The sequence below is a fragment of the Tupaia chinensis genome, unplaced genomic scaffold, assembly GCF_000334495.1.
Source record: "Tupaia chinensis unplaced genomic scaffold, TupChi_1.0 Scaffold000455_1, whole genome shotgun sequence".
Lineage (NCBI taxonomy): Eukaryota > Metazoa > Chordata > Mammalia > Scandentia > Tupaiidae > Tupaia > Tupaia belangeri.
Window position 1 is genome coordinate 64,902 of NW_006159963.1, and position 27,251 is coordinate 92,152.

At 44.9% G+C, this 27,251-nt stretch overlaps 1 protein-coding gene across 8 annotated transcripts in view; it reads right to left on the minus strand.

The window, feature by feature from the left end:
• CDK5RAP2 (CDK5 regulatory subunit associated protein 2) overlaps positions 1-27,251 on the minus strand; it is a 208,699-nt gene that overhangs the window by 33,261 nt on the left and 148,187 nt on the right. For 5 of the 8 annotated variants that reach the window (XM_027774561.1, XM_027774562.1, XM_027774563.1 and 2 more), the window contains 5 exons: positions 25,018-25,149; positions 19,021-19,597; positions 16,768-17,000; positions 6,670-6,718; positions 3,023-3,198 (listed from right to left, as the gene is read on the minus strand). In XM_027774561.1, the coding sequence (XP_027630362.1) occupies positions 3,023-3,198; positions 6,670-6,718; positions 16,768-17,000; positions 19,021-19,597; positions 25,018-25,149 (1,167 nt within the window). The remainder of the gene's footprint in view (positions 1-3,022; positions 3,199-6,669; positions 6,719-16,767; positions 17,001-19,020; positions 19,598-25,017; positions 25,150-27,251) is intronic. The other 3 variants (XM_006155484.3, XM_006155481.3, XM_027774564.1) reach the window with 2 other exon arrangements.

Here is a 27,251-nt window from a genome sequence, read left to right on the forward strand (position 1 = left end):
GCAAAAAATTCATGATCCACTTTAGCATAAAAAAACAGAAAAAAAATACATCAGGACTTCCCTGCTGACCCAGTATCTGGGCTGCCACATTGTAACTGACCCCCTCTTTCGGGTTCCTCAGTTGAGTCAAATCTTGTGAGAGTGGCCTCAAGGGGTTTTTGGAAAGGAGATGATTTGCACACGGGATTGATAGAGTGCAGAACGAGGTGGCATAAGGGGCGGGGAGACAATTCATGATTTGATCCAAACTCGAGGGAGGCAGAACAGAGATCCAGAAATAACTAAGAGAAAGTAAATACTCAGGAGCTCACAAGAATCACAGAGGAAAGCAACCAGGAATACAAAGCAATCAGCTCCAAGACGGGCAGCAGGAGGACCCAGCTGACCTGAGGTATACTGGGAATGTACACTTCAAACTCTCGGCGTGTCCCCAACTGTGTTTCTCTGGAATCTGGGTGTCTCTCTTATATATAATTGGGGCCTCCCTGTAAATTTTCATCTGAAAAAAATGGGCCCTGTCATTATAAAAAGATTTACGAATTTCAAAAGCAATGATCTATGTGATTGAGTGTCAACACAGAGCTTTTAGCTCACTTTCTGTCTCTATGTCTCTCTCTGTCTGTCTGGCGAGCGCACGCAACCTATAGCAAAAACCTCTCAAAAAAAAAAAAAAAAGTAAATAAAAAAAAAAAAGGGACGAGTGTCAACACAGAGCTTTTAGCTCACTTTCTGTCTCTATGTCTCTCTCTGTCTGGCGAGTGCACACGCCCTATAGCAAAAACCCCTCAAAAAAAAAAAAAAGTAAATAAAAAAAAAAAAAGGGACCCAGATCTCTCTTGCCCTCTTTCCTCCATCTGAGACTACAATGAGAAGACAGCAAACAGTCTGCAACCTAGAAGGCGGCCTCCGGAGCCCAACCATGCTGGCTAAACCCTGATCTTGGACTTCACAGCCTGTGAGAAACAGATTTCTGCATTGTTTTCCATTGTGACTTTTTATAAGCCACCCAGTCTACGGTGTTCTCTTATAGCAGTAAGACTAAAACAAAGGGCCTGACCCAACAAGTCAAGGGTCATACCAGAGGGAAATGCAGCAGATTTATATAATCACAGGTTTTCTATTTATACAAAAATATTAGAAGAGGGGGTCAGGAACTCTTGGGCATCAGTACAACTCAACGCAGAAGAGTCTTTAAGCTGACCCTTCCTTAGGACAAGTTTCTAAGAGGCAATAAGATTACCGAAACTTGCACTGACACATAACCTCAGTGCTTTCCAGCCTGCCACGGGTAGGAAGGCACAGGGATGGCAAGTCATATATTAAGTCATCATTTAAAAAATAAAATGACGGCAAGCAGATGGCATGGAGGTTAAGGCAGCTGGATTTCATATGGCCATGTGCACAGTTCAAGTCCCAGATCCAGAGACTTGAAAAACATGCTGGGCACTTGTACATGTACATCCAAAATGCCAAGAGGAGAATGGAAGAGGACAAACTGCGGCATAGCCATTCCCCTCTGGAGGGTGCTGTCTGTCTGTCTGTCTCTCTCTCTCTCTCCCTCGAGGGAGGCAGAACAGAGATCCAGAAATAACTAAGAGAAAGTAAATACTCAGGAGCTCACAAGAATCACAGAGGAAAGCAACCAGGAATACAAAGCAATCAGCTCCAAGACGGGCAGCAGGAGGACCCAGCTGACCTGAGGTATACTGGGAATGTACACTTCAAACTCTCGGCGTGTCCCCAACTGTGTTTCTCTGGAATCTGGGTGTCTCTCTTATATATAATTGGGGCCTCCCTGTAAATTTTCATCTGAAAAAAATGGGCCCTGTCATTATAAAAAGATTTACGAATTTCAAAAGCAATGATCTATGTGATTGAGTGTCAACACAGAGCTTTTAGCTCACTTTCTGTCTCTATGTCTCTCTCTGTCTGGCGAGTGCACACGCCCTATAGCGAAAACCTCTCCAAAAAAAAAAAAAGTAAATAAAAAAAAAAAAAGGGACCCAGATCTCTCTTGCCCTCTTTCCTCCATCTGAGACTACAATGAGAAGACAGCAAACAGTCTGCAACCTAGAAGGCGGCCTCCGGAGCCCAACCATGCTGGCTAAACCCTGATCTTGGACTTCACAGCCTGTGAGAAACAGATTTCTGCATTGTTTTCCATTGTGACTTTTTATAAGCCACCCAGTCTACGGTGTTCTCTTATAGCAGTAAGACTAAAACAAAGGGCCTGACCCAACAAGTCAAGGGTCATACCAGAGGGAAATGCAGCAGATTTATATAATCACAGGTTTTCTATTTATACAAAAATATTAGAAGAGGGGGTCAGGAACTCTTGGGCATCAGTACAACTCAACGCAGAAGAGTCTTTAAGCTGACCCTTCCTTAGGACAAGTTTCTAAGAGGCAATAAGATTACCGAAACTTGCACTGACACATAACCTCAGTGCTTTCCAGCCTGCCACGGGTAGGAAGGCACAGGGATGGCAAGTCATATATTAAGTCATCATTTAAAAAATAAAATGACGGCAAGCAGATGGCATGGAGGTTAAGGCAGCTGGATTTCATATGGCCATGTGCACAGTTCAAGTCCCAGATCCAGAGACTTGAAAAACATGCTGGGCACTTGTACATGTACATCCAAAATGCCAAGAGGAGAATGGAAGAGGACAAACTGCGGCATAGCCATTCCCCTCTGGAGGGTGCTGTCTGTCTGTCTGTCTCTCTCTCTCTCTCCCTCTCTCTCTCTCTGTCCCTATCTCTCTCTCTTCAGCAAGCACATACACCATATACTAAAGCTTAAAAAATAAATAAATAAATAAAAGACTTGCCAGTCACCAACACTTTCAACAACCATAGCTTCCTCCAGTGACAAATGGTACACTGAATGACCAGCTTTGCACCCCATAGATCTCCTTTGGCCAGAGGAATATCCAAATGTTACCACACCCTGCTTACTAAGACAAGATACCAAATTAGCTAAACGTGGTCCTGTTTAAAATGGTTAATAAAGTTTAGCTCACCTTGAGAAAAATCGTTTGCTATAACTGAAGTCTTCTCGGCCTCACTGTCTTGCTTCTGGTCTTGTGAGAAGAAAGAAGACTTTTCAGATGCTTCGTAATCAGACAACACATGAGAGGTGGAAGGCTCAGGAGACTCGGGTAGAATATGCTGGTCGGTTAAGTTGTCTTCCTCAATCCTTAACCATTGGAATTGAAAGGTAAAACATTTTTCTTACTAAAATCAAAAGCCAGGATTGTGACTTAACACTTAGATTACTCTGCCTTTTGTAAATCCCATATTTACAACTTCAGTCGGCCCTTTTGTTTCTCTACAGCATTAGGCAATGACACTGTAAAAGAAAACAAGAAGGGCCCAGGGGCTTGAGTTCGGAGCCAAGTAGAAAGAGGGAGTGAGGGGACTGTGCCTGTCCTGCACTGGCTTATACGGGAGCACCAAGAGAGGGCCTACGTCACTGACACCTGCTTGCCAAACGCCAACTCTGTACCAGGCACCGTTGATCCTTCTTGGTCCTCACAGAAACCCTTCAAGAAGGGGATTATGATCCTCACTTGGAGTTGGGGAGACTGAGGGTCCCCACAACTTGTAAGCGGCACAACTCAGATCTGAGTCTGGCTCATTTGGCTCCAAGGCCCTAGAAGAATATATGAGTCCAGCCCAAAACCATGAAGTGGCCTTACAGATTCAATAACCTCAAAACCCTTGTGGATCCTAGACAGGTCCCAATATCATCATTCTGGTGATCTGGTGATTAACCTGCATTTCCCAAGGATCACCTCAGCCGTGAGGAAAAACCACCTGAATGCTGTGAAAAGTCCACGTATTCTCCACTACAGATAAGTTCCTTAATTTAAGCTCTTTTTTCCTCCCACTTTTTCCTATTCTCGTCAGTGGCCACGGTCTCATTATTCATGAGCTCAGACAAGAGCAAAGGACTCCGAAGCTGCACGGCATTCATTAACAGGTAAACACCAGATGCAACTTTGCCCAGACAGCGTGATGGATATGCAGGCTTGCTGCTGGCCTGCAAAAGTGCAGAACGGGCCAAGGGCACCCATTTAATTAGCTTAGTAGTGACCCATGTGAGTGCTAAGCCTGCAGCTGGAAAAGGTAGAAGAGAAGGGAAAGAAACAAGTCTGTCAGAAATGGAAAGGGGTGACACCCTGGTTGAAGAGGGCTAAAAGAGCTCTCTGCCTCCCTCCAACCCACTCTCAGGTAGCCACAGTAGTCTTCCAAAATGGCAAACCTGATTGCATCTAGCCCTAGGTGAGCCTCCTTCAAAGACTCCCCTCTTCCGGGAGAATTTGGACTTTCACATCGCACTTAAGGACCAGCCCACCTGCCAGGGCCACCTGCCTCAACCCTCTCTGCACTGCTACCCTGCTCACAGGGGCCAAATCTCCCCCGCTTCAGGCAAGGACACTCTCCTACAGTCCCTGATCCCTTTGATTCCCATCCTTTAGACCTCAGCTAAGACAAGCTCTGCCTTGGGAAGCTGTCCCTGCCCTCTACACTGTCTGCCACTAGAATGTGATATGTTATCCTAAGAATGGACGTGGAGGGTTGAACTGGGAGAGATCTTTGATAAGACTGCAGTGGGAGAGGAGGAGTTCTTCTAAATTTAGAGAGACCCTATTGGAATGTCCTCCGGTGAATCGTGACACCACCCTGCCTGCTCAGTCTATAATTCTGGTGGCCTTCCTGATGCTAGCAGTATCTAAATGGCTTCACCCTCGACTGTCTCTGTTTCTCCACCCTCAGAAGTCCCAAAAGTCACACCTCCAAGAGGAGGAAAGTACACAGCAGCATCAATAGCATTCAGAATGGTTAACGATTAAAGAGAGGACAAAGGCCTTGGCTTTTCTAACTGGTCATACAGGCAAGCTAAGAAACCACACAATTCCTTTATCCCAGGAACATTTTCTGAAATTCAACTACGTGCCAGATACTTGGAGCCACAGCGGGAATGTGCAAGAATGAGATAAGAGAGGGAAAGTACACAGCAGCATCAATAGCATTCAGAATGGTTAACGATTAAAGAGAGGACAAAGGCCTTGGCTTTTCTAACTGGTCATACAGGCAAGCTAAGAAACCACACAATTCCTTTATCCCAGGAACATTTTCTGAAATTCAACTACGTGCCAGATACTTGGAGCCACAGCGGGAATGTGCAAGAATGAGATAGGAGAGCACAGGTGTTGGGACCAGTAGTTAGCGTAATGGCTATGTCGCTGGACTCCCACGTAGTCGACCACAGTTCGAGTCCCGGACCTGGTGGCTTCAACTCACGCTGGGCATGTGTGCATGCGTGCCCAAGATCCCGAGAGGAGAATGGAGGAGAAGGAATTGTGGCGTGGCCACCCCCCCAGTGGGTGATTTCCAGCTTTCTGTCTCTCTGTCTCTGTCTGGCGAGCGCACGTGCCCTAGTTGAAGTACAAGTGACTCATGTTCAAATCCCAGTTCTGCCCCTAATGGCAAGGATACAACTCTGACCCACAACCTCCTCGTCCTAGAATGTGAGTAAAAATGCTCATCCTGTAGGTCAGAAGTAATAAATGTGAAATGCCTTCGACTGCTGCTGACACAGACATCCAGTTAATTCTACCGTGCTCCTTTCCACTTTTAAAGAATTCTGGGAGGGAAATGATAAATGCAAAAAGTGTTATTACACTGGGTGGGCCCCATAGCCTAGAGATTACTAAAGAATTCTGGGAGGGAAATGATAAATGCAGAAAGTGTTATTACACTGGGCGGGCCCCACAGCCTAGAGATTATGGGAGCCAGATCCCACATGGCTGACCACAGTCTGAATCCCAGCCTAGTGGTTTGAAAAACACACCAGGCAAGTATACATGCACATCCAAAATCCCGACAGGAAGGAGAAATGGAGAGGACTGAGGTGTGACCACACCCCGTTGGGTGGTGCTTTGCCTCCTCCCTGGCTCTCCCTGTCTCTCTCTGGTGAGCACACGTGTCCTCTTGACAATTCAAAAAAAACTTTTTTAGTTAAAAAAAATGAAGTAATACAAAGTAAAAAATTAGTAAGTGAAGTATTATAATACTATGTGATAAGTGCTATAATGTTAGTATGCACCAAATGCCACCGTGAGAAGAACTGATCCTGGGTGTGGCAGAGGTAGGAGAGTGGGGAGAGCCAGGTTCCTTTCCATCACTGACTCTGAAAAAGGACTTCCAAACTGTAAGAGGAAGGGAGTGGAGGGTAAGCCTGTGCACAGCAGTGGTGTGGCGCAATACAGTCAGGTAAGACTGAAGTGTGAGGAGGGAGAGAGGGGAGTTAAGGGGAAGACGGAAACAGGGAATGGAGGAAGAGGAGGTTGGGGAGGGGAGGGAAGATGGTCACACTGAGAAGGGCCTCAAATGCCAGCTAGGAAGTCTGCTATTCATCCTGCAGCTGACCGAAGGAATCCATCACTGGTCCCAATCACCTGACAGACAGGCCACAAGTAACCCAGCATGAATGAATGAAGGCCACGCCCACGGTTTTGCACAGTGTTGTCAGTCCCACAGATGCGCATGCCTTCTTTACAAGAAGCAGGAAACCAGTAGAATGGGTGGGAGCTGGAATATTTAAAAACCTAACAGGCCAACTGAACCCAGAAAGCCGTCTTAGCCCATGCTGCATACTCACCTCTCTATCAGCTCATTCTGGGTGCTCATTTCTACTCCAACCGATTTTCCTAGAAGCAGAAATAACATTGAGAAAGAAGAAAAATATTATTTAAAAAAAACATGTTCCCTAATGATGTCTTGCCTGGACATCTGCAGAGGCACTGTTCCATTGGTTTAAACACTCTTTATAACAACCCTGGGTGTTTAAAGTAGGATTTCCAAGAGCACCATTCAGACTATAGACACCGTCTTAGCACTGCTCTGACACTAGTTCTAGGTGACAGCACTGAGGCAGAGAAGCAATCACAAAGGCATCGGTGGACGCAGGTCTTTCTTCCTTCTCCAAAACGCCGATACTACCAGAAAATAGATTCCCTGTAAGAAATGGGGAACAGAATCAAGAAGATCACTGTCCTTTTGGGACCCCTACGGTCAGGGTATTGGGTTTCCTTCCATTCCTTTTTCCACGTTTCGGCATAGATACTATATTGCGACTTCATTTTTTTCACTTAGTCTTTATTAGAAACACTTCCAAGTGTGGTATCTATGCCAAAATGTGGAGGGAGAAAATGGAAAGAAAGTCAGTACTGGACTAACATGCAGTGTGTTCATGCTAGCAAAATCTTTGTATGCTGTAAAGATATACAATGATTAAATGTAAAAAGAAAATAAATAAACCCTCCTCTTACTAAGCCAGCTTAGAAACACCATTTTTAATGACAATACTAATATTCCACGGTAGGCATGCATGCACCAGCTTTCGCCAGTTCCCTCATTTGACGTGTAGGTCGTCTCCTCCAAAGTTTTATTTTTATGAATAAGTGAAATAACATCTTTGTGCATACAGCTTTATCTGCATTTAAATGATTTCCTTAGGAAAAGCTCTCAGAAGTGAGATGACTAGGGAAAGGAATACACGAATGCGGTTGAGAAAGCCACTGACTACGGCAGGGGAAGGGACTAAAGGAAATGACAAAAGACGACAAGATAAAGCTCAGAGTGTAGCTGGGTAAAAGATGCTCTGCTCTCTTCCTGCATGTCATCGTTTGCTGTTTGAAAAGAAGCACACGCACCCAGATTTCAAAGAGACTAACAACTTTATTTTAAAAATACTTCAGAACTCTGGAAATTGCAGACTGGGATGAGCTCTTTGAAGAAACTGATGCGTGGCTAAAGAAAAAAACAAACCCTCTGTAGCCGTACTTGAAAAATGAGACTATAATTAAACTGCACCCACACACACGATTTTCAAAACTACTCCTAAAAGGAAAAGTTCTCAAACACCACAGTGTAGAGGAAAAGATCACTCACACATCCGCTTCATGTCTAGCAGTTCCCACCTACAAACTCGCAAGGCCAGCTGGCATGGCTGCCTGGGCTCCCTCTCCACACCCCTCCTCCCCAGGCCACCTGGGTTCATTGCAAAGCCCTGAATGCTTGGAAGTCACCAACCACTGCAGGGCACTGTCATTATCAGGAGAGTCAAGAGGCCTAAAGGACCAGGTACCAGGACCTGAGCACGGTTCCTAAATACCCACTATCTCCTATAGGCCTCATGACAGTCCTACAAGCAATGTTGGTATCTCCATTTCATAGCAAAGAAGCAGAAATCCTCTCACTTCGTCCAATTCACACTCTTGCTTTACTACAGGGTTAAGCAAGAGTGAGGGAGATGTCCTATAGCTAGCTCAGTGACAAACCTATGCCTTGATCCTTCTGCTTACATGCTGGACAAAAATAGCATACTTTGGTTTCTTGAAAAGTAGGCAAATGGGCCCGCACTGTGGCTTAGTGCTTAAGAAAGCTGATCCCAAACAGCTATCTGCGATTTGAAGGAGACAGCCCCAGTGTCTTGAAAAACATGCCAACCACATACGTGTGTGTGTGTGTGTGTGTGCGCGTGTGCGCACGCACATGTACCCCAAATCTTGACAGGAGGGAGAAATGGAGAAAGGACTGTGGTGTGACCATGCCCCATTGAAGAAGTGCTTTTTCCCTCTCTCTCTGGCAGGTGTATATACCTTCTGACAGTTAAAAAAATAATAATAAAAACTGTAATAAAAAAAAAAAAACTCTCCCATTATTGAAAAAATGAAAAGAATTTAACAAAAGGAAGGTGGATAGAGAGTAACAGGCCTCTGTGACAGTGATACTCTGAGGGTCTTTACTTTTCTGTCCACTACATTCCTTACTGAGAGAGAATCCATATCTGACTAGGTCAGATTTCAAGACCTCGACTGGAGGCCCAAATACAAGATCCTCCTTGATGGGCAGGGACAGCTGTATATCACAAGAACAGCTCAGTCTTGTGCCTGCACTAAGGCTGCTCTCATAGTCCCTCAGGATGGGCCATCTGCTCCTGCACAGCCTTCCAAAGAGCTTGGCCAGGCAAACAGCAATGTGGTCTCCTGTTTCCATTTACCACTGTTCTTTAGAAGTGTATCTCCCTCAGGAACTTCCAGGGTGAGCATCCATAGTTTACCGCAGACTTGAAGCATTCCTGGTCTCCTGATCATAAATTCATCTTAAAATCATTGAAAAACTCTCTTCCATTCCTAAAATAACCATGAGCTCAGAAGGAAGTGCCCTGATGCCACCAGCAAGAGTGTCCCCTTACTCAAATAAGTGATCTTTTGGGGGCCAGTTCCACGATGCTGTGGTAATGTGTTACTCAAGAGACGTTGGATCCCACAGGATGATGTGGTTCGAATGTTGGCCCAGTAAGCATGAAATATACCAAGCATACATGTGAGCACCCAGGGTCTGATGGGCTGGAGGACTGGAAGGAGGGGATGTAGCATGACCAAGCCCTGTGGAGGGGGGCTCTTCCCTTCCCTCTGCCCTATCCCCATCCTCACATGCATATGTACATACTCTATCATGAGTAAAGAGAAATTTTTTTAAGAGAGAGAGAGAGAGACCCTTTGGGGCTCTAGCAATCGCTCACTGACAACTGTATTTCACCCATTCCCCTATCAACAGAGTTCTCTAAAACCAAATGACAAACGGTTATTGTGGAATTCATAGGAAGATGATAACAACTGATGCTTTGAATTTCTTGGTGGAAATTGCTTCCACACAGGTGACAGGGCACCATCTGTCAGGTTATTCCAAAAGATTAGGATGCATGTCATGAAAATGCTACTCCCATCTCTCAGGCAAATCTTCCTATACCTAAAAGCTGCAATGTGTGCGGCAGTGAGAGAAGAGCATCTTTTCAAATAAAAAGCATCCAGTTATCTCATCCATATTTGAACAAGCAAGAGAGGACCATTATGCAGGACAGACTTGTAATCGACTGACCCATCTTCAGTTCCCTTTCCACACTGATCCATCGTGCACATTGCTACTACTTCAGAAGCGTCTTTTGAAATAGTACTCTCGACTGAAAACCTAGCAGTCACAGAGTTTAGTACAAATACCAGGGCCTGGTTTCTCCTACAAGACCCTCCTCCTTCCCATCTCACTAGTACCTGGCAGTGAATACTTAACAATGCTCGTTCTTCATGCTTGTACCAGGCACCTGGATGCAGGGATGAATGAGGAGCCAGCCTGCCCACAGGGAGTTCCCATCTGGGCAGAAACAACGGACCCAACAGGCCGTTATGCTGCAGTGCTGGGATGAGTGGGAGGACACAGAGGAGGTAAGCAAATGCAGCCTGGACTGCTGCGAACAACTCAGAGGCAGTGACAGGGCAGCTGTATCTTTGAGGCAGGGAAGAACTGCTTCACAAGGTAAGAACATAAAGGGTTCTGGGCAAGCAGATTCCAGAGACACTTAGGAGGAAAAACCCGATAGGCTGGATCACTATGCTAACCATAACCTGCATGTCTCACTATCACTGTGGCCACGTCCTGAGCTCCCACTACACCAAGCAGGACACACAGGCTTCAGATAATCTCACTCAATCCTCACAACCAACGCTGGAAGGCAGGTGCTCCTACTCCCCAGCAGAGGAAGTCTGACCCTGAAAGGGGTAAATGACTCACAAGGTGGGATATGCATTCATGTCTGCCTGACTGCAACCCAACACCCGGTGACACCCTCCAACAAAGGCCAGATGTGAACATTGCCTGCAAGCTTCAAATAATCCGGAAGTAAAGAAAAGGAACAGATTTCGCTTCTAGTTGGGTAAACAGAGAAAGCCCTCTAGAGGAAAAGCAGATGTCTGAAAGTGGAGAGTAAAAAGCCTAACAGAAAAGGGACTGGATAAAACTGAGCCACAGTGGGGAAAGGCGCGTCCAAGCCAGTGCGCCCAGTTTGCTGGGAGTGTGAGAAGGGTATCACTGCCTGGGTTTGATGCAGACTTTGCCACTTCCTGTGTGATCACGAGCAAGTGACTCAACTTCTCTGATCCTCTTTTATTAACTGAGGAAAATAAATACTACTTTCTCATAGGCTGAGAAAAATGCCTAGCATATAGCAAGCACTCAATAAAGACCAGCCTTCCTCATCTCCTCATTGTTTCTCCTATCATCAGTATGTACAGGGGAGTGGGCTGGAAAAGAAAGGAATGTTTTGGGTTCACCTCTGTCAGCAAAAGGCAAGGGGTCCCAGCAGCTGTCTTCCGTTCGTGAGGTTACGTCCTGATGCATGTGGTGAGCTCGCTGAGGAAACAGGGGCCTCTTCTTAGTGCCTTCCCAGTGCCTAACGTGGCTTACTAAAAATACCTGAGGACAAAATGATGCCTTTTTAATTATACAACTGCTCTTGGGAGGCACCATGAACAAGGATGTGGTGGAAAGCCAGCTGACCAGTGTGTTTTAGTCTGATCAGGCTGGGGTCTCAAACTACAGCCACTATGAGATCTAGCTTCTGCTGATCTATTTGGGTCTCAACCTTCTTTAGAAATCTAAAAGTCAGAGACTCTCACCCCAGAAAAATAAACATACCCACCAAATCTTGCAGGGCTCCAGACCCCCTAAGTAGCTAAGAAGCCCAGCTCCAGCCCTTGCCAGTAATAAAAACCAGTGTCCCACTTCTTGGATTCTACTAATTAAATATTATTAAAGAAATAGGGACCAGCAGGTGGCATGGTGGTTAAGGCGCTGGACACTCCCACATGGTCGACCACGGTTCGAGTCCTAGACCTGGTGGCTTGCTTTCTCACTTTCTCTCTCTCTTTCTCTCTGTGTGTCTCTCTCTGGTCAAATTAAAATAAATGAGTGAATAAATAAAAAATTAAAAATAAATCATTATTTTAAAAAATATATATTATTAAAGAAATAGCGAGGATATGTACAGAGATTCTAACACAGTGTTCTTTATAACTGTCCCAATCTAGAAACAACTTAAATGTACATCCAATGGGGAATAATTAAATAAATTACAGTACATTTATACAAAGGAATGCACTGCAGCCACTCAAGCATACAATGTAGATGCATATTTACTATCTATAACTGAACAAAGGGAGATGCTGCAAATAGTTCCACTGCCATAAAATATAAAAATGTGGACATATAAACTCAATAAAAGGTGCTCATACTTTTCTATGTAAATGACACAACTATAGGAATATTTGCTTATCTGTTCCACAGTAAGCATGTATTGCTTTGTATAATAATAATTTTAAAATTATATTGAATTCATTTTGCATGCTGTAATGACATACAGTGATTTAATGTGTGTATATATACACACACACACAAACAAATATATATATAAAATAATAAAAATACATTCTTTTAAGTTATATTTAAATGTTACAGAACTTGTACAATGGGGCCAGCTCCATGGCATAGTGGTAATATGCTGCTCGAGAGACCTAGATCCCACCTGACGACCACAGCTTGAGTCCTTAGCCAGGTCAGGCCAAAACACCCTGGGCCCACCAGTGTCCAGGATCTGACCAGGGGCTGGAGAGCTGGAGGAGGGGGATCACAGCATGGCCAGAGGCTGCGAGGGTGCTCAGCACCCCAACCACGTGCACGCACACATTCTATTATGAACAAAGAAGAAGAAAAAAAGACAGCCCTATATAACTGCCCCAAATATAGAACTACCATGTGATAGGCTCATTCCATAATTCAGAGCCGGACCCCTTACACAGAATCCAAGAAAGGCTCACCTCTGTGTTACATTTTACTAAGAAAATGTAACATAGCATGTGTTGCTTCCCAACACGAGCACTGGGAAAGCACTAAGAAGAGGCCCCATTTCTTCAGCGAGCTCACCGTGTGCATCAGGACGTAACCTCACCAACAGAAGACAGCTGCTGGGACCCCTTGCCTTTTGCTGACAGAGGTGAATCCAAAACATTCCTTTCTTTTTGAGGCCTTCCTCAGCCTGCCTTTTCCAGCCCACTCCCTTTTACATACTGATGATAATGAGAAATAGAGAGGAAAAGGAAAAGCTGAAATGCTTCTGTCTCTAAAATCTGCAGGAAACAAGTGGGATCTCCATGGGCTTGTCAAGGTAAATAACTAAAAAATAAATCCAGGGGGCAGCTGGGTGAGTGAGGGAGGGCAGCTGGTGCCAGAGGCACTCTCCCTCAGCCTCCTACTTCCTCCGGCCTCTGGTGAAGGTTTGCAGGAAGAAAAGAGACAGACGGAAAATGCCTAGGGCCTGGAAGATACAGCTTTATCATGAAGACCCAGTTATTTCTCAGTTAATAAAATGAAAACTAGCTTATTCAGAAAATCTTAACCAAAAGAAAGTGGATTTTTTTTAAAGCTGAGAAAATTCAAGTGCTCTAATACCTTGGTCCTCAAAGTTCCTGGGGAACAAATACTAAGAAAATCAGTCCACGGAGTTGTTAGATGCTTTGGAAAAGTTGAGAGAAAGTATTCACTGGGCCCAGACAGACAAATTACCCCGCATTCTATCCTGGAGTTAAGTGAGCACAGGTGGGCACTCCTGAACCACCGGTTTTGTGCATCTGAAGGTGAAAGAGCAGTCAAATCCTGGCTCCACTGAGGCACTTAGGACACTTTGCTCAGGCCCTGTCCCCATGTGTAAAACAGGCTGTTCTGAGTAAGCCTCAATCACAAAGAAGACAAATGCTTGGTGGGAGGTAAACTGAGTGGAGCAAGGGTGGACAGAAACCAGGCAGGAGAGGCTTGAGCCATCCCTGCTGACTGGAGCATGGTGGCAAGGCGTCGTGAAGATCAGTCAGATGCGGAGTTTGTATTGGAGTGGAGCTTCAAAGGGACAGCCAGTGGAGTAGGAGAACTTTAGCTCTGAGTGGGTCCTCTTAAGGAGCCAAGTGACCACAGGATCTCCCCAAGGAGGAAGGGAATGACCATGTCCAACACTGCTGTGCTCTAAGATGAAGGCTGAAAACTGATCACTGGATCTGGAAAAGCAGAAGTTCTGCCTTGGTAGAAGTTGTTAGTGACTCTCCATTTCAGTGGAGAGGCTGGGATGACTAAAAGCCAAGTCCTGAAGGGTTTAAAAGAGAAAAAGGTACTAGAAAGTAATGCCAATGGATATAAGGTAGAGGAATAAAAATAATGCTTTCATGCAGGTGATTGAAAAGAATAAACATTTTGACTTTGGAACCACATTGTGAAGTAAAGATTTTTTAAACAAGGTATACACATACACATGTACGTGCACACACGTGTGCACACACACACACTAGTTCTGCCTGTTAAAGGGCCTAGAAACAATGACACCCTAATAGCAAAGAACATACCTAGTGTGAAATTTTGGTTTTTAAATACTACTCCCCACTCGAAGGAGCCAAGACAACTTGGAGAAATAAAGCTTGTTCAGGGACAATTACAAGATGAGCCTGGAATATCTTTTTTGTACCAGAAAGCAAGGAAACACTCTCCAGAAGATGGAGACATGTCAAAGGAACTGCCACCTACCAAATCTGGGACAATATGAGCATCAGTATGAATGACAGAATGGATAACAGTCTATCAAATAAAATAAGAACCTATAAGCCCATACTGATAATAAGCAAGTAAACAATATATAAACAAAGTAAGTTTAGTGGACGATGCATCATTTTGGTAAATCCCACCTAATAATTAATGAAAGAATGATGATGATAGGGAAAAAAACACCAGCCAAGAATCATCAAGGATCAGTAAAACTCATGGGTAAAAGTCTCAAGAGGGTCCAGCCTAGTGGTGCAATCCGCGGTGTGTGCGGCTGCAATGCTGGGAGCCACATGGTCAACCTCAGGTTTGCATCCTAGGTGAGCCTAAAAACACACAGTAGGGGTGAGGAGAAAGAGGGAAAGTGGGATGTCTTCCACGATCCAAAGGAGTTGGAGAGGGGCTGGGAAAGGAGGACTGCAGTACAGCAAGACCCTGTCTGTGGTGTCTTTTTCTCTCCCTCTCTCTCCTGCATATGCACACGTACTTGCTATCATTAAAAAAAAGTCTGGGGACCAGCAGTTGGCATAATGGCTATGTCGCCGAACTCCCATGCAGTCGACCGCGGTTCAAGTCCCAGGCCCGGTGGCTTAAACTCACGCCAGGCGTGTGTGCATGTGTGCCTAAGATCCCGAGAGGAGAATGGAGGAGAAGGGATTGTGGTGTGGCCATCCCCCCTGGGAGGTGATTACTCACTTTCTGTCTGTCTCTCTGTCTCTCTGGCGAGTGCACACAGCCTGTAGCAAAAACCTCTCAAAAAAAGAAAAAAAAAAGTCTGAAGAGGAAGAGAATATTTGCAGCGACAATGCGTCCCCCACTGATTACTTATTCATTGCACAGGGAAATACACAGTGGAGAAACCTGACAGACATCGCCTTAACCAAGTGATCAAAGTTAATATCACCAAATATGGGACAAGCTGTTATCATGTGCCTCCTTCCTGCGATAACATGAGAAGAAAAAAAATCACTCATGCACTATTCCCACAAAAATTGTATAATTAACCTAATCTAATTAGTAACAAGGAAGGGACAGATAATCACGAAGTGAGGGACTAGCTGAACTCTTCAAGCATGTTAATGTCATGAAAGATAAAGGGAGGATGAGGAGGTATCCAGGTTAAAGGAAACCACCGGGACATGACACCTAAATGTAACATGAAGACTGGATCAGGAATGAAATTGTCATAAACGTTACTGAATCAATTATAGAAATTTGAATATAATGGATATTAGATAATACAGACTATTATAAGCTATTCAATACTATAGATGTAAATGAAGTAATACCATCCTAATTTGCATAAGTGTACTGTAGCTACATAAAAGAACATTCTTGGTCTAAGTAACTATACACTGAAGATGAAGGGAGAAAGAGACATGACATGGTCATGTCACTATCAGAGAATTCAGAAAGAGAATGCGTGTGGGGCCATGTGTGTATATCTAGAGAGAGTGAAAAAAAAAAGTGGCAGAATGCTAAGAACTAATAAAGTAGGGATGGAAAATACATGGAGGTTCTTTGTTATAGTCTGAAAAAAAAATTTCTTTTTAAACTATAATGTAGGACCAGCAGGTAACATGGTGATTAGTGTGCTAGACTCCCACATGGCCAACCATGATTCATGGCCCAGTCTCAGTGGCTTGACAATCCCTACAGGGGAAGGGATTTCAATATGGCCACTCCCCTGCGGGGGATGATTTCTCACTTTCCTCTCTCTGTCACTCTACAAGTGTAAACACCTTATGTTAAAAAAAAAAAATTCTCTAAACTGTAATACAATAACATTTTTTAAAGTACCTAGCACAGAGTCAAAGGCTGGATAGTCAAGGTTTCCTTTCTTTTTTCTGGCCATCCCTGACCCTTGGATATGTTCTATAATTAGAAGTGTTACAAGACTGGTTGGATTTTTTTGGTTGCCAACATTTAAAAAACATGAGTTTTTCCGTCTTCTCTGGATAACTCAGAAGAACCAGCAACTGTGCAGCTAACACGGAGGGGAGCACCCCTCAGCTGGCTTCACTTACATGCCCAACTCAGCTGGCCCCTGTGGGGCTACACTAAACCCGGGTTTAGAACAGTGCAGACCAGCAGCAGAGCAGACCACATGGAAGTGTTTACTAAAGCTTCAAAAGCAGCCTCTGGGGTTCTGCTGTCCCTTCACCAGAGCAGAAGGGCAGGAGATGGACAAGGCTGAAGAGTCAGTTCCTCCCATGCCCCTCCAGAAGTCCTGGGTCAACCCATGACTGAGGTGTCTTGGACTCTCACACCTCACTCCACTTACCATTGAGAAACAGCTTTTCCAGTTTCTCCAGCAGTTCAGCACATTGATGCAGCTGCTCCTGGAAACCCTCGGCCACGCAGTAATCCACATCGCTGGCCTGCAGCAACTCCTTGAATGCCTTAATCATGGTGTTCACATGTTGACGATAAATGACACAGATGTCATGGCTATCCTTAATCTGCTGCCGTTGAAGGGACAGCTCCCTGGCTTGGGACTGAACTAATGAATCGTATCTGATGAAAAGGGGGAGGGGAGAAAAGGCTTGTACCATTTTAGAATTGAATTTTTGTGACCTTAACACTAATTGGAAAAATGACAGAGCACAATTTTTAAAAGCCTGCAGCTGTACAAGTATATATACTTTAAGAAAAATTGAAACTGTACAAGGTCACTCCTTCGATTTCAAATAGCCCACAAATGCTGGAACAAAGATTCCTCTGCAATATTTTTAACCTTATAAAGCCCCCAATTAAAGAGCAGATTGACAAGGATTCAAAAGAACAATTAGTTTCCATACACTCTTCAGAAATACTACTTTGAATTGCAGAAACAAATGTCCCGAGGGTCAGGGGACCCACCAAAAATTCTCATGAAGTAACAAAGAAATTAAAATGTGGAAGGCAAGGAAAAAAGATAGGACTTTCTCCTCTCAACTGAAAGGTCAGAAAATCATCATGATCCTAATTACTATTTATTGAGGGTCTAGGACCTGTCAGTCACTGAAGTGTCTTCTAGAAGTTAACTGCCCTCCGCACCTCCTCCCAGTCTTCCAACAGACGTACGAATGTCCCCTTTTATAGAAGAAGAAACTGATGAAGACTTAGGATTCGAACCAGCTTTGACTTCAAATCTCTGTTACGTAATACGCTCCTAATTACCCCATGCTTCCTGTCCCAGGTGAGCCCACACGTGTTGGGAGGCACCTAGAGAAGCACAGATTAAGGGAGAATTCTCCTATGAACTGTGGCCACAGTCACCTGGCTCTTGAGAGTGACTGGCAAAGACACAGGCCACTTTACTTTGACATATAACCCCTTCCCTGAAATGATGACAGTCCATGGGCCTGGAGACCACCTTCAAAGGCACCAAAAATGCACACACAGATCACCTGACACTGGTATTTTTTTTTTTTTTTGGAGAGGTTTTTCGCTATAGGGCGCGTACACTCGCCAGACAGACAGAGAGAGAGAGACAGAGACAGAAAGTGAGAAATCACCCCCCAGGGGGGGATGGTCACGCCGCAATCCCTTCTCCTCCATTCTCCTCTCGGGATCTTGGGCACGCACGCACACGCACCCAGCGTGATTTTAAGCCACCAGGTCCGGGACGCGAACCACGGTCGACTACATGGGAGTCCAGCAACATAGCCATTACGCTAACTGCTGGTTCCCCTGACACTGGTATTTGAGGTGGGAGTCAATATCATGAAAGAGAAGGAAGGTGGGTATTGGAATGGGATGATGTGGACTTGAACCCTGGCAATCACTCTGACTTAGCTCTGGGAATATTCTGTTAGCAACCTCTCCTTCTCAGGTGACTTTGAAAACTACGTAAGAAAAGCTCCTAATCAGGGGCCTGAAACAACAGCCCTTCTTCAATTAATACAAGCTTCCTTCAATCTCACATTGTGGAAAATCTTGAAAAACTTACTCTGTCTCCTGACAATTCAGAACCATGTGTTTGTTTCACATTAGAGACGACTGAAGGTCAACATTACAAACGATCTCATTTTTGCCATATCTCATGAAGCAAAGCTAGATCTATCTACACCCATAAAGCATTATCTTCATGACCTAAGAATTCTTCTCTTTCAACACAGGCTTATTTCTCTCAAATGACCTTAAAGGGTAAAGATATGGAAAATATTTATATTCCTCCCAGCCCGCCTAGGACATCAGTTTAGCTCCACAGCACAGGAAAAGCCAGTATCAGAGTCCATGGGTAAACACCAGCAGTCAGCAAAAGCACCACAGCTCACCAAGAAACTGGCATAAACTTAGGAGGAAGGCACACTATGCCCTGCCAACCTCAGAGGATGCACGACTCCACATGCACGTGGGCGGGCGCTAATCTTTACCTCTCCTTTCACTTATCTGCAGGGCCTGGCTACCTGCGCTCACTGTCGAGTCTTCCCCAGGCCACACTGCAGCCCATCACAGGACAGCATTCCTAGTTAGCTGCTGGACTCTGGCCTGGGGCGACATAAGGGATGAGTGTTTAAACCAGGAGAAGACAGAGGACCAACGCATATACCTTGAGGGTGAAAGCTCTTTGTACTTATTCTGCAGGTTATGGATTTCGCTGAAAAGTTCCATGTTCAAGTTCTGCTCCTTCTGCAGCTCATACTCCTGCTCCACCAGCTGCTGTTTGAGATTCTCTAGCATCCTGCCCTCGATCATCTCTGGAGCCAGTGGATGGAGGATTTGCATGTGTTTCACGTATCGCACTTGGTGCAAACTTGAAAACGTCATTTCTTCTTCATCAGTACTTCCCTTGGGCTTGTTTGAGCCCTCCTGGGCCTCTTCTGTCCCACACAGAACCGTGATAATGGCCTCACTGCACTGAGAGTGCTTCTGAAGCCGAAACAGGAAATTCCGGTAGCCTTCCAGCTCAGTTTCCAAGTCAAGGATTTTCCGTTTTAAACATTCTGTATCATTTGAGGTATCGATATTCTCAGGCTGATAATTCCCAACCATACTGCTTTTAATGGAAAGCTGATTCTTAGAACTCAAATAAGAAGCGGCTACTGAAGTTGGGTCCACAAAATCTTCAGGAATCTCTTGGCGTGCTGGCAAGATGGCAAGGTCATCAGGTGAGGGAATTTCAGAGTCTGAAACATCAAACACAATAATGTCAGCGTCTCTGCTGAAATCCTTCCCACCCTCTCCTCCGTGTAGCCATAGCTGAGCCAAGGTATCTACAACAGCCTTCCAGCAAGCCTCCCTGTATCCAGTCCTTCCTGCTTGCTTCTCAAATACATCCTTTTCCTCAGAGCAATACAGTTTCAAAATATTCATTTAACTATGAAAATTCCCCTACGCACACCTCCCAAAAACTCCCCAACATCTCCATTATCTACTGAGAACCTCCATGATCTAGTCCAGGCAACCTTTCCAGGAACATCCCTGGCACCTCCGAGAAGACTTCCTACTAAATTAACCATGATTCCTGCACATACCTCCTGCTTTTCGTGTGCTGTGCCCTAGGCCTGGAATACTGAGCCCTCTATTCTACTCCTACTCAGTGGATTCTAATTTGTCTCTCGATATCCAGATCTAATTCTCCTTCCTCTGTGATTCCCACCTCCAAACTACACAAAAGTCATTCTCTCTGTGCTTCCATAGCTTCTCACACAATTACTCAAGACAAACAGTATCCGTGACAGGTTCTAATAAAGAACTGAGAGGCCATGGCTAAGCTCGTACACAGCAAGTATGATAGTTCTTCGCATGCCTCTCTCCATCGCCAAACCAAATCACAGCAGGGCTGTGGCCATCTTCGGTTCTCAAGGCCTAGTACAGTACCTATATGGACCAGAAGTCAGTGGCAGTCTGAGAACTGCTGAGGGACTCAGTGAGGCACGATTACAGAGCGGTAATTCTAACAGGCACGACAGTGAGAGTCTTATTTCCATATCTATAGTCGTCTCCCATCCACAGTTTTGCTTTCTACAGTTTTGGGTACTAGTGGTCTACCACAATCCAAAAATATCAAATGGAAAATTCCAGAAGTAGCCAACTTGTGTTAAATTACGCATTCCTCTGAGAGGCATGATGAGATGCCACCCCACCCCACCTGAGTTGTGAATCATCCTTCTGTCCAGCATATCCAGTCTGCTTACACGACCCACCAACTTAGTTGCTTAGTACATCTCGGCTATCAAATCATAAAGACACAGTATATGGGGGCTGGGCAGGGGGCAATGTAAACTGTAAAGTTCTGTGTGACTGACCCACATGAGAAGATTCTGGGTTCACATCCAGAGCCCTCCCTTACTATGCCAGGCACAGGTGTGCTCATGATCCAAGTTCGGTTGAGGCTGAGGGAAGACTGTGTCAAGCCCCGTTGGGGGTGCTGTCTCTCTATTAATAGCTCTGTCCCTCTCAATCATGAGAAAGAAAAGAAAAGAAAAGAAAAGAAAAGAAAAGAAAAGAAAAGAAAAGAAAAGAAAAGAAAAGAAAAGAAAAGAAAAGAAAAGAAAAGAAAAGAAAAGAAAAGAAAAGAAAAGAAAAGAAAAGAAAAGAAAAGAAAAGAAAAGAAAAGAAAAGAAAAGAAAAGAAAAGAAAAGAAAAGAAAAGAAAAACCCGGCATACTAAATATAAGGCTTAATACTATATATAGTATGTATAGTATATATACAGTTTCAGGCATTCCCTGGGGATCTTGATAATGGGGGACGATAGTTTCAGTTTCCAGGACATGCCATGATGTCCCCTTTGGTGACCTGTTTCACGGACTCACAGCACAGTCAGGAAATTGTTCCTGAGAGCTAGCTGAAATCCCCAGAGATGCAGCCAAACTTGCCGAAAAGGCAGAGCAGTGTGGCAGGAAGAATATGTAGCTTTGAAGCCAAAAAGAAACAGACTCACAGAGAGATTCGCCATTTGCAAGCTGCACAGCTTTATGCAAGTAACTTACTGTCCCAGCGCCTCAGTTTCCCCTATGTATAAAATGAGAAAAAGAGATGCCTAATATGGTTACAGTGAGGCTCCAAGTTCGCACCTGCCTCCAGAGCTTCTGTCTTTACCCGCTATCCCACATTGCCTGCTGTCCAGGCAAAGCTCAGCTCCATTTAAGGAATTGTTTGAATATTTAAGATGCAGCAGAATATAGTGGAAAACTCATCTTTGAAATCCAACAGGCCTGGTTTTAACTGTGGCTCAGCCACTTACTTGCATGACCTTAGGCAAGCTCCTTAATCTCTCTGAGACATAGTAGCTACATCTATAAAATGGAAAATATATACATCATTCCCTGTGAAGAATTGAGTTGGTTTTGCTTTTAGAAGTATCTGGAAAAATACTTGCAAAATCTAACACAACGTCTGGCACACAGAGGCGAAACCCAGCTAATGTGAAAATCCTTTGCTTCTTAAGAACAGTTCAAAAACAGACAGAGATGCCCATCACTAAAGGGTGCAAGAGAAGGCTGGCCTGGAGAAATGCTGCAAAAGCAACAATGTGGACTGGACCAGATGACCAAGGAGACAGCACAGAAAGGAAATCACACAAAAAGCCTTGTCAAACTACATGTTTCAATTTCTGGTTCTACAATCTATTCCTTGGGACTTTAGGTCCACTCTTACCTTCCTGCTCAGGGTACAAATATAACTAAATAAATCTGTTTTAGAAAGTAGCTGCTACATGACCTAAAGGAAGCATTCCTGATAGGGCATTTTTACTGTTGATAATTTGTTAGGATCATCTGTCTATGAGGTCCTAGAGGGGGGAGACCATATCATCCACCTCTGTTTCTCCAGCGTCTGGCAAACGGACCTGTGACAGAGGGTACTCTGGAAGTATTTCTGGCTGAATGACTGAGAGAGAGCAGAAGAAGGGAGAAAGATCACTCAACAAGACTTTGTTCCAGTGAATCACCCTCTAAGACAAGGAAATATCTCTGCTGTAACAATCTCATGATAATGGAATTTAGTCTGTATTTCATGGCAAGAAGCAATGTTCGCTCATGAGAATGAAGATTAGTTAGATGACTTTTGTTAAGTAATCATGAGGCAAAGACACATATTAAGTCCCATCCAAGTGTCTTTTCATGGTGTAAACCGGCCAGCTCTGATGTTTAGCTACACACAAGTGTGTATGCTCTCTCATGCACACACACACCTCAAAATGTGTAGGAGGGTGTGCACTCTCACACCCATACCTAGACCTCCACTTTAAACTTTGCTCCTAGCAATGCAACAAACAGAATATTCAGGCACTTGACATTTCATAGTTTTTATTGGGTTGTCAGGAAAGTCATGAGCATTTTTGCATAGAAAAATACGTCATGACTTTCCTGACAACCTAATATTTTGGAATGTCCCCCAACGCCCACCAATTCTAGCAATGTGTGACTTAGCAGAGGTAAGGATTTTGTTTCTAACTTCAAGGGCAACACACAGGAAGTCTCAGCCCAGCACCAGCATGGCAGTGTGGCTTTGCTCTTTTCTGCTCACTTGCCCTTGACAAGGGTCCAAAGGAGCTGCTTCTGCCTTTCAGTTACAAGCCATTGCAGGGAGGGTGTGGGGAAGGAGACTACAAGCTGTGGCCTATGTGTGAACCCACAGGTCACTAGAGCCTCATTAATTATGTGCCAGGACCTGCCCGGGCACCAAGCACCTCACTGTGTTATCTATTTACAACCACCCTGTGAGGTATCATTAGGAACCCCACTTTACAGAAGAGGAGAACGAGGCTTGGTGAGCTTAAGAACTCACCCAAGGTCCAGGGTAGTGAGCACAGGGCTCTTCAGCAAAGCCTAGCAGCCTGCCTCTAACTCTCTGGAGGCTGCCTCCTGACACAATGCTCCTGCATTCGGGGTCTCCTATACCAGGGGTGCCTGGGCAGAGAGGGAGCCTTCTTAACCCTCGATGTGAAGGCCGATAACATCTGCGGAATTCCCTTTATTCTCTCTTCAGAGGCTACTGAAGACCAAGCAGCAATGAAGACACCCTCCAGGGGTGGTCACCAAGCTAGTCATTTCTACACCAACTGGTGCAGATGGGGAAAAAGCAGAGAGGACTAATGCAGTGCCCAAATAACTAGAATATCCAGGAAATGCTCCCCTGAAAAGTGACATTTAAACAGGGAGCTAAATGAAGCATCAGCAAGGCAACAGTGAGAGGAAGGGGCTGGCACTCAGGCACAGGGAACAGCACATGCAATATTCTAGAAGCACAGTCACAAAAATGGAAGTTTTGCAATAAAACAGTACTGAGAGGGAAAGGGAAACTGCCAGTCAGTCAAGAAGTCTTTATTAATCACTAACTACAAGCAAGAAATCAAAAGATGTCCCTAGGATCATTTATTTGTAATGTAAGAAATATTATAGTTCTAGAACATTCTACAATTCAGCTAAGGGTTACTTTACTGCTTGGTAATTTTCTCCTCAAAGCCCAGCACACACAGAAATATCTGATCACCTGCACTGACTTCAGGCCCTGGGAAAGTGCACATCATTGAGAACAGGCCCCACCACTTAGTACTTCACCAGGACTACTGTTCCCATGGCCATCTCATGACAAATATGGGTTTCCTGAGGACAACTCTTCTCACAGGGTGAATTAGATCCAGATAACGGAGACTTGGTTTGTTTGTTTTATGACAGGGGAAAAAAAATTTAAGGTAAAAAGAAAAATGTAAGCATTTTGTTTATTCCAGTTGAATGAGAACATGGGTCTTTGTGGTATTATCCTTTATGCTTATCAATATGCTTATGATGCTGCAGAATTCTAAAGAGAAAGGAACGCCATGGCATCACTCACATCTCTACACCTTGCCACTGACTGCTCGGCAAACCCACACACCCAGTCTCAACCACAGGTTCTCCTGACCCATGCTTCCTGGGCAAGCAAAGGCCACCCTGTGTACACCTCAGCCAGGGCAGCACTGACCACACTACTGCTGGGAGACCAGGCTCCTCCTATGTACGAGCTCCCTGAAGAGCAGGTACTGTCTTTCCATGCTGACCCACCTCGACCCAGCCTACTGCCTGGTGGGAAAGCATCTGAGGGATGGACAGGTGGCTCTGGCAGACATCCTGCTGTACTTGACTCTTCCTCCTACTTAGCAACTGCGTGACCCTGGGACAATCTTTTTATTAAAGAGTTTTTTTTTTTTCTTTTTGCTATAACTATAAGGTACATGCATTCACTGGAGAGAGAGAGAGAGACAGAAAGCAAGAAATCACTCCCCAGAGGAGATGGCCACACCACAATCCCTTCTCCACCCTTCCTGTCTCAGGATTTGGGGCATGCATACACATGCACCTGACATGAGTTTTAAGACACCGGGTCCAGAACTTGAACCACGGTTAACTACGTAGGAGTTCAGTGATATAACCATTACACCATCTGCTGGTTCCAAGGGCAATCATTTTTTAACAACCTTAGCTTCCCTGTGTTTGAGATGGGAATACAAATAATGCCCTGAGAGGGCAGTTGCAGGCCTACTGGTAATTTTTACATTAAACATCTCAAATGATGCCTGGCACGTGGTCACTACTCGATACGCAGGAAGGGTGAATTCTGACCGATCTCGTAGTTTGTTTGCTGATCATTGTCCATTTCCTTGTCTCTCCAGATGGAGGGTGTGGCTTTCATTCCTTTTTCCTCTTCTGGGCTGTCTTGGTAGGCTGTTCCCACAAAGGGCTGAGCTATAGGCACTCACAAAGAGAAAAAAAATACACATAACCATGGACTTGAAACTTAGCCAAGCAACTGAGAAGAACACAAAGATACAACAGGGAAAATAAAAACACTGGGGAGGTAAAATGCAATTTATAAGATAAAATTAATCTATCGAGATGCCATCACAGGACATAAAAAGCATAAATATACTGCAGCTTGTCTGAAATGGTTTAAGTCCAGGCTCTCAAAAAACTATGAGTGAGAAAATGAATTCTATCAGCTTGAGTCCACTCTTCCCAAGGAGAAAGACCCCACGGAATTCTGGCCAAGTGCGAAAGCAGCACCTGGTAGAGACACAGAGCGTCTCAGTGAGAAATAAAAACAGCACTGAGTGTGAACGGCAAAGTGCAAGGGCATCTGCGGGCCTGAGTCCCCTTTGCCGTAGTCTTCCTCTCTGAAGCCCCACACTCCTACATGTTCAGGTGTCTGTGCCTCCCCACACTAGGCAGGGAGGGTGGAAGGCCGTATCTGATTCATCTCCCTTCTCTCTCCTACAACCAGTGCCTGAGGCTAGGGACACAGCAGGTACTCGGGAACAGGCACTGAATGCCCGGAGGAATGGATGCATGGGTGGGTGGATGCATGGATGGATGGATGGATGAACAGAATGTGGGAAGGAGAAGGGGAGGGAAGAGTAATCTGCCAAAGGCCAGTTTATCAAGAAGTCTCAACTACAGAAAGCCTAAGACAGAACCTAAAATTAAACTTAAATAAAAATATTTCGGGGATTACAGACCATCCGAAAATCCCTGTGACAAATACCATATACTGGCTTTATAGAACGTAAGGAATACAGGCTTTCAGATCAGGCCAGCTGGTTCACACCTAGCCGGGGAGGATGGTAACAGTGTGACTGCAGCCAAGCCTCTCTCTCGACGGGATACTTACTACATCGTGCCTGCCTCAAAGAACTGCCGAGAAGATTCAACGGGACTGTGTATTTAAAGTACATAGTAGGTCTATTAAGCAATCAGTGCTTGTTTTATTAACACTACAGCAAGTCCAAGGCTCCAGTCAGCTCTGGTCCCTGAACCAGTCTGCAAATCCCCCGATCTGGTGCAATCTCCCACCCTAGTACTCAGACTCTTCAGTGGCAAACCCCAGAGAACATCAACTGCCCTCTGAACACCATCTCACCCCTTACTCTAAGTGAGCCCGGTTGTCCCCGAGGACACAGCTTCTCCCTCAGCCTTCACAGCAGTGGCCCTTTCCTTCTCACGTTCCCTGTATTATGGCCGTGGAAGTGTGTAACGGCCTTTGCTTCTCACTGTCTCTTCCAGAACATTCTCTCCGCTCTGAGAACTCTGGCTTTGAAGCTCCGGCTGCCAGACTACAACACCAACTAACCCTACTTCCTGCAGTCACCTATGTCCCCTGAGTCACTGGATCTCTAGAGATTATTGACAATTTGCTCCCCCTGCTTGCCTTGCCTGTGCCTCTCTCAATACACTTTCTCAGAGGTGTCTATTCTGGCTGTTTCCAATTTCTCTCCTCTGTGCTCTCTAAAACACCATCAGGCCTTGCCTTGCCATGCGCACAGCACCAGTGCCTCTCACACTGCTAATCCCAAGGCCAGGCTTCAGGCCTCGTCTTACTTGTCTTACTAGCAATCATTGGACACAGCTAATCCATTCTCTACTGAGCGTCCAAATGTTGTCCTCTCTTCACTCCTCTACCTCAGTGGCTGTGCCTTCTCAGTTCAACCTCTAGCCATTAGAAAACCCAGGCCTAGGCCTACACCTGCTCCCAATGGCCCCAACTTGCACAACTTCAAGTATTAGTGATACGCTGCCGTTTTCTAAGTTTCTAGCTCTAGTCCAGACCTTTCTCCTTGACTCCAGATGCATCTACCTCTAACCGTGTACTTGACACCTCCACCAGGAAGGTCAGCAGGCATTTCAAGTAAGTCCAAAACCAGACACCCAGTGCTTCCTCATGCTTGCCTCTTCTGTAGTATTTCCCACCTCAGTATATGACATCTCCAGCCTTCAAACAGTTCATATCAAAAATGATCCTTTAAGGCAGGGTCAGCCTACTTTTTTTTTTTTTTTCTATAGAGTTCATGTGCTCACCATAA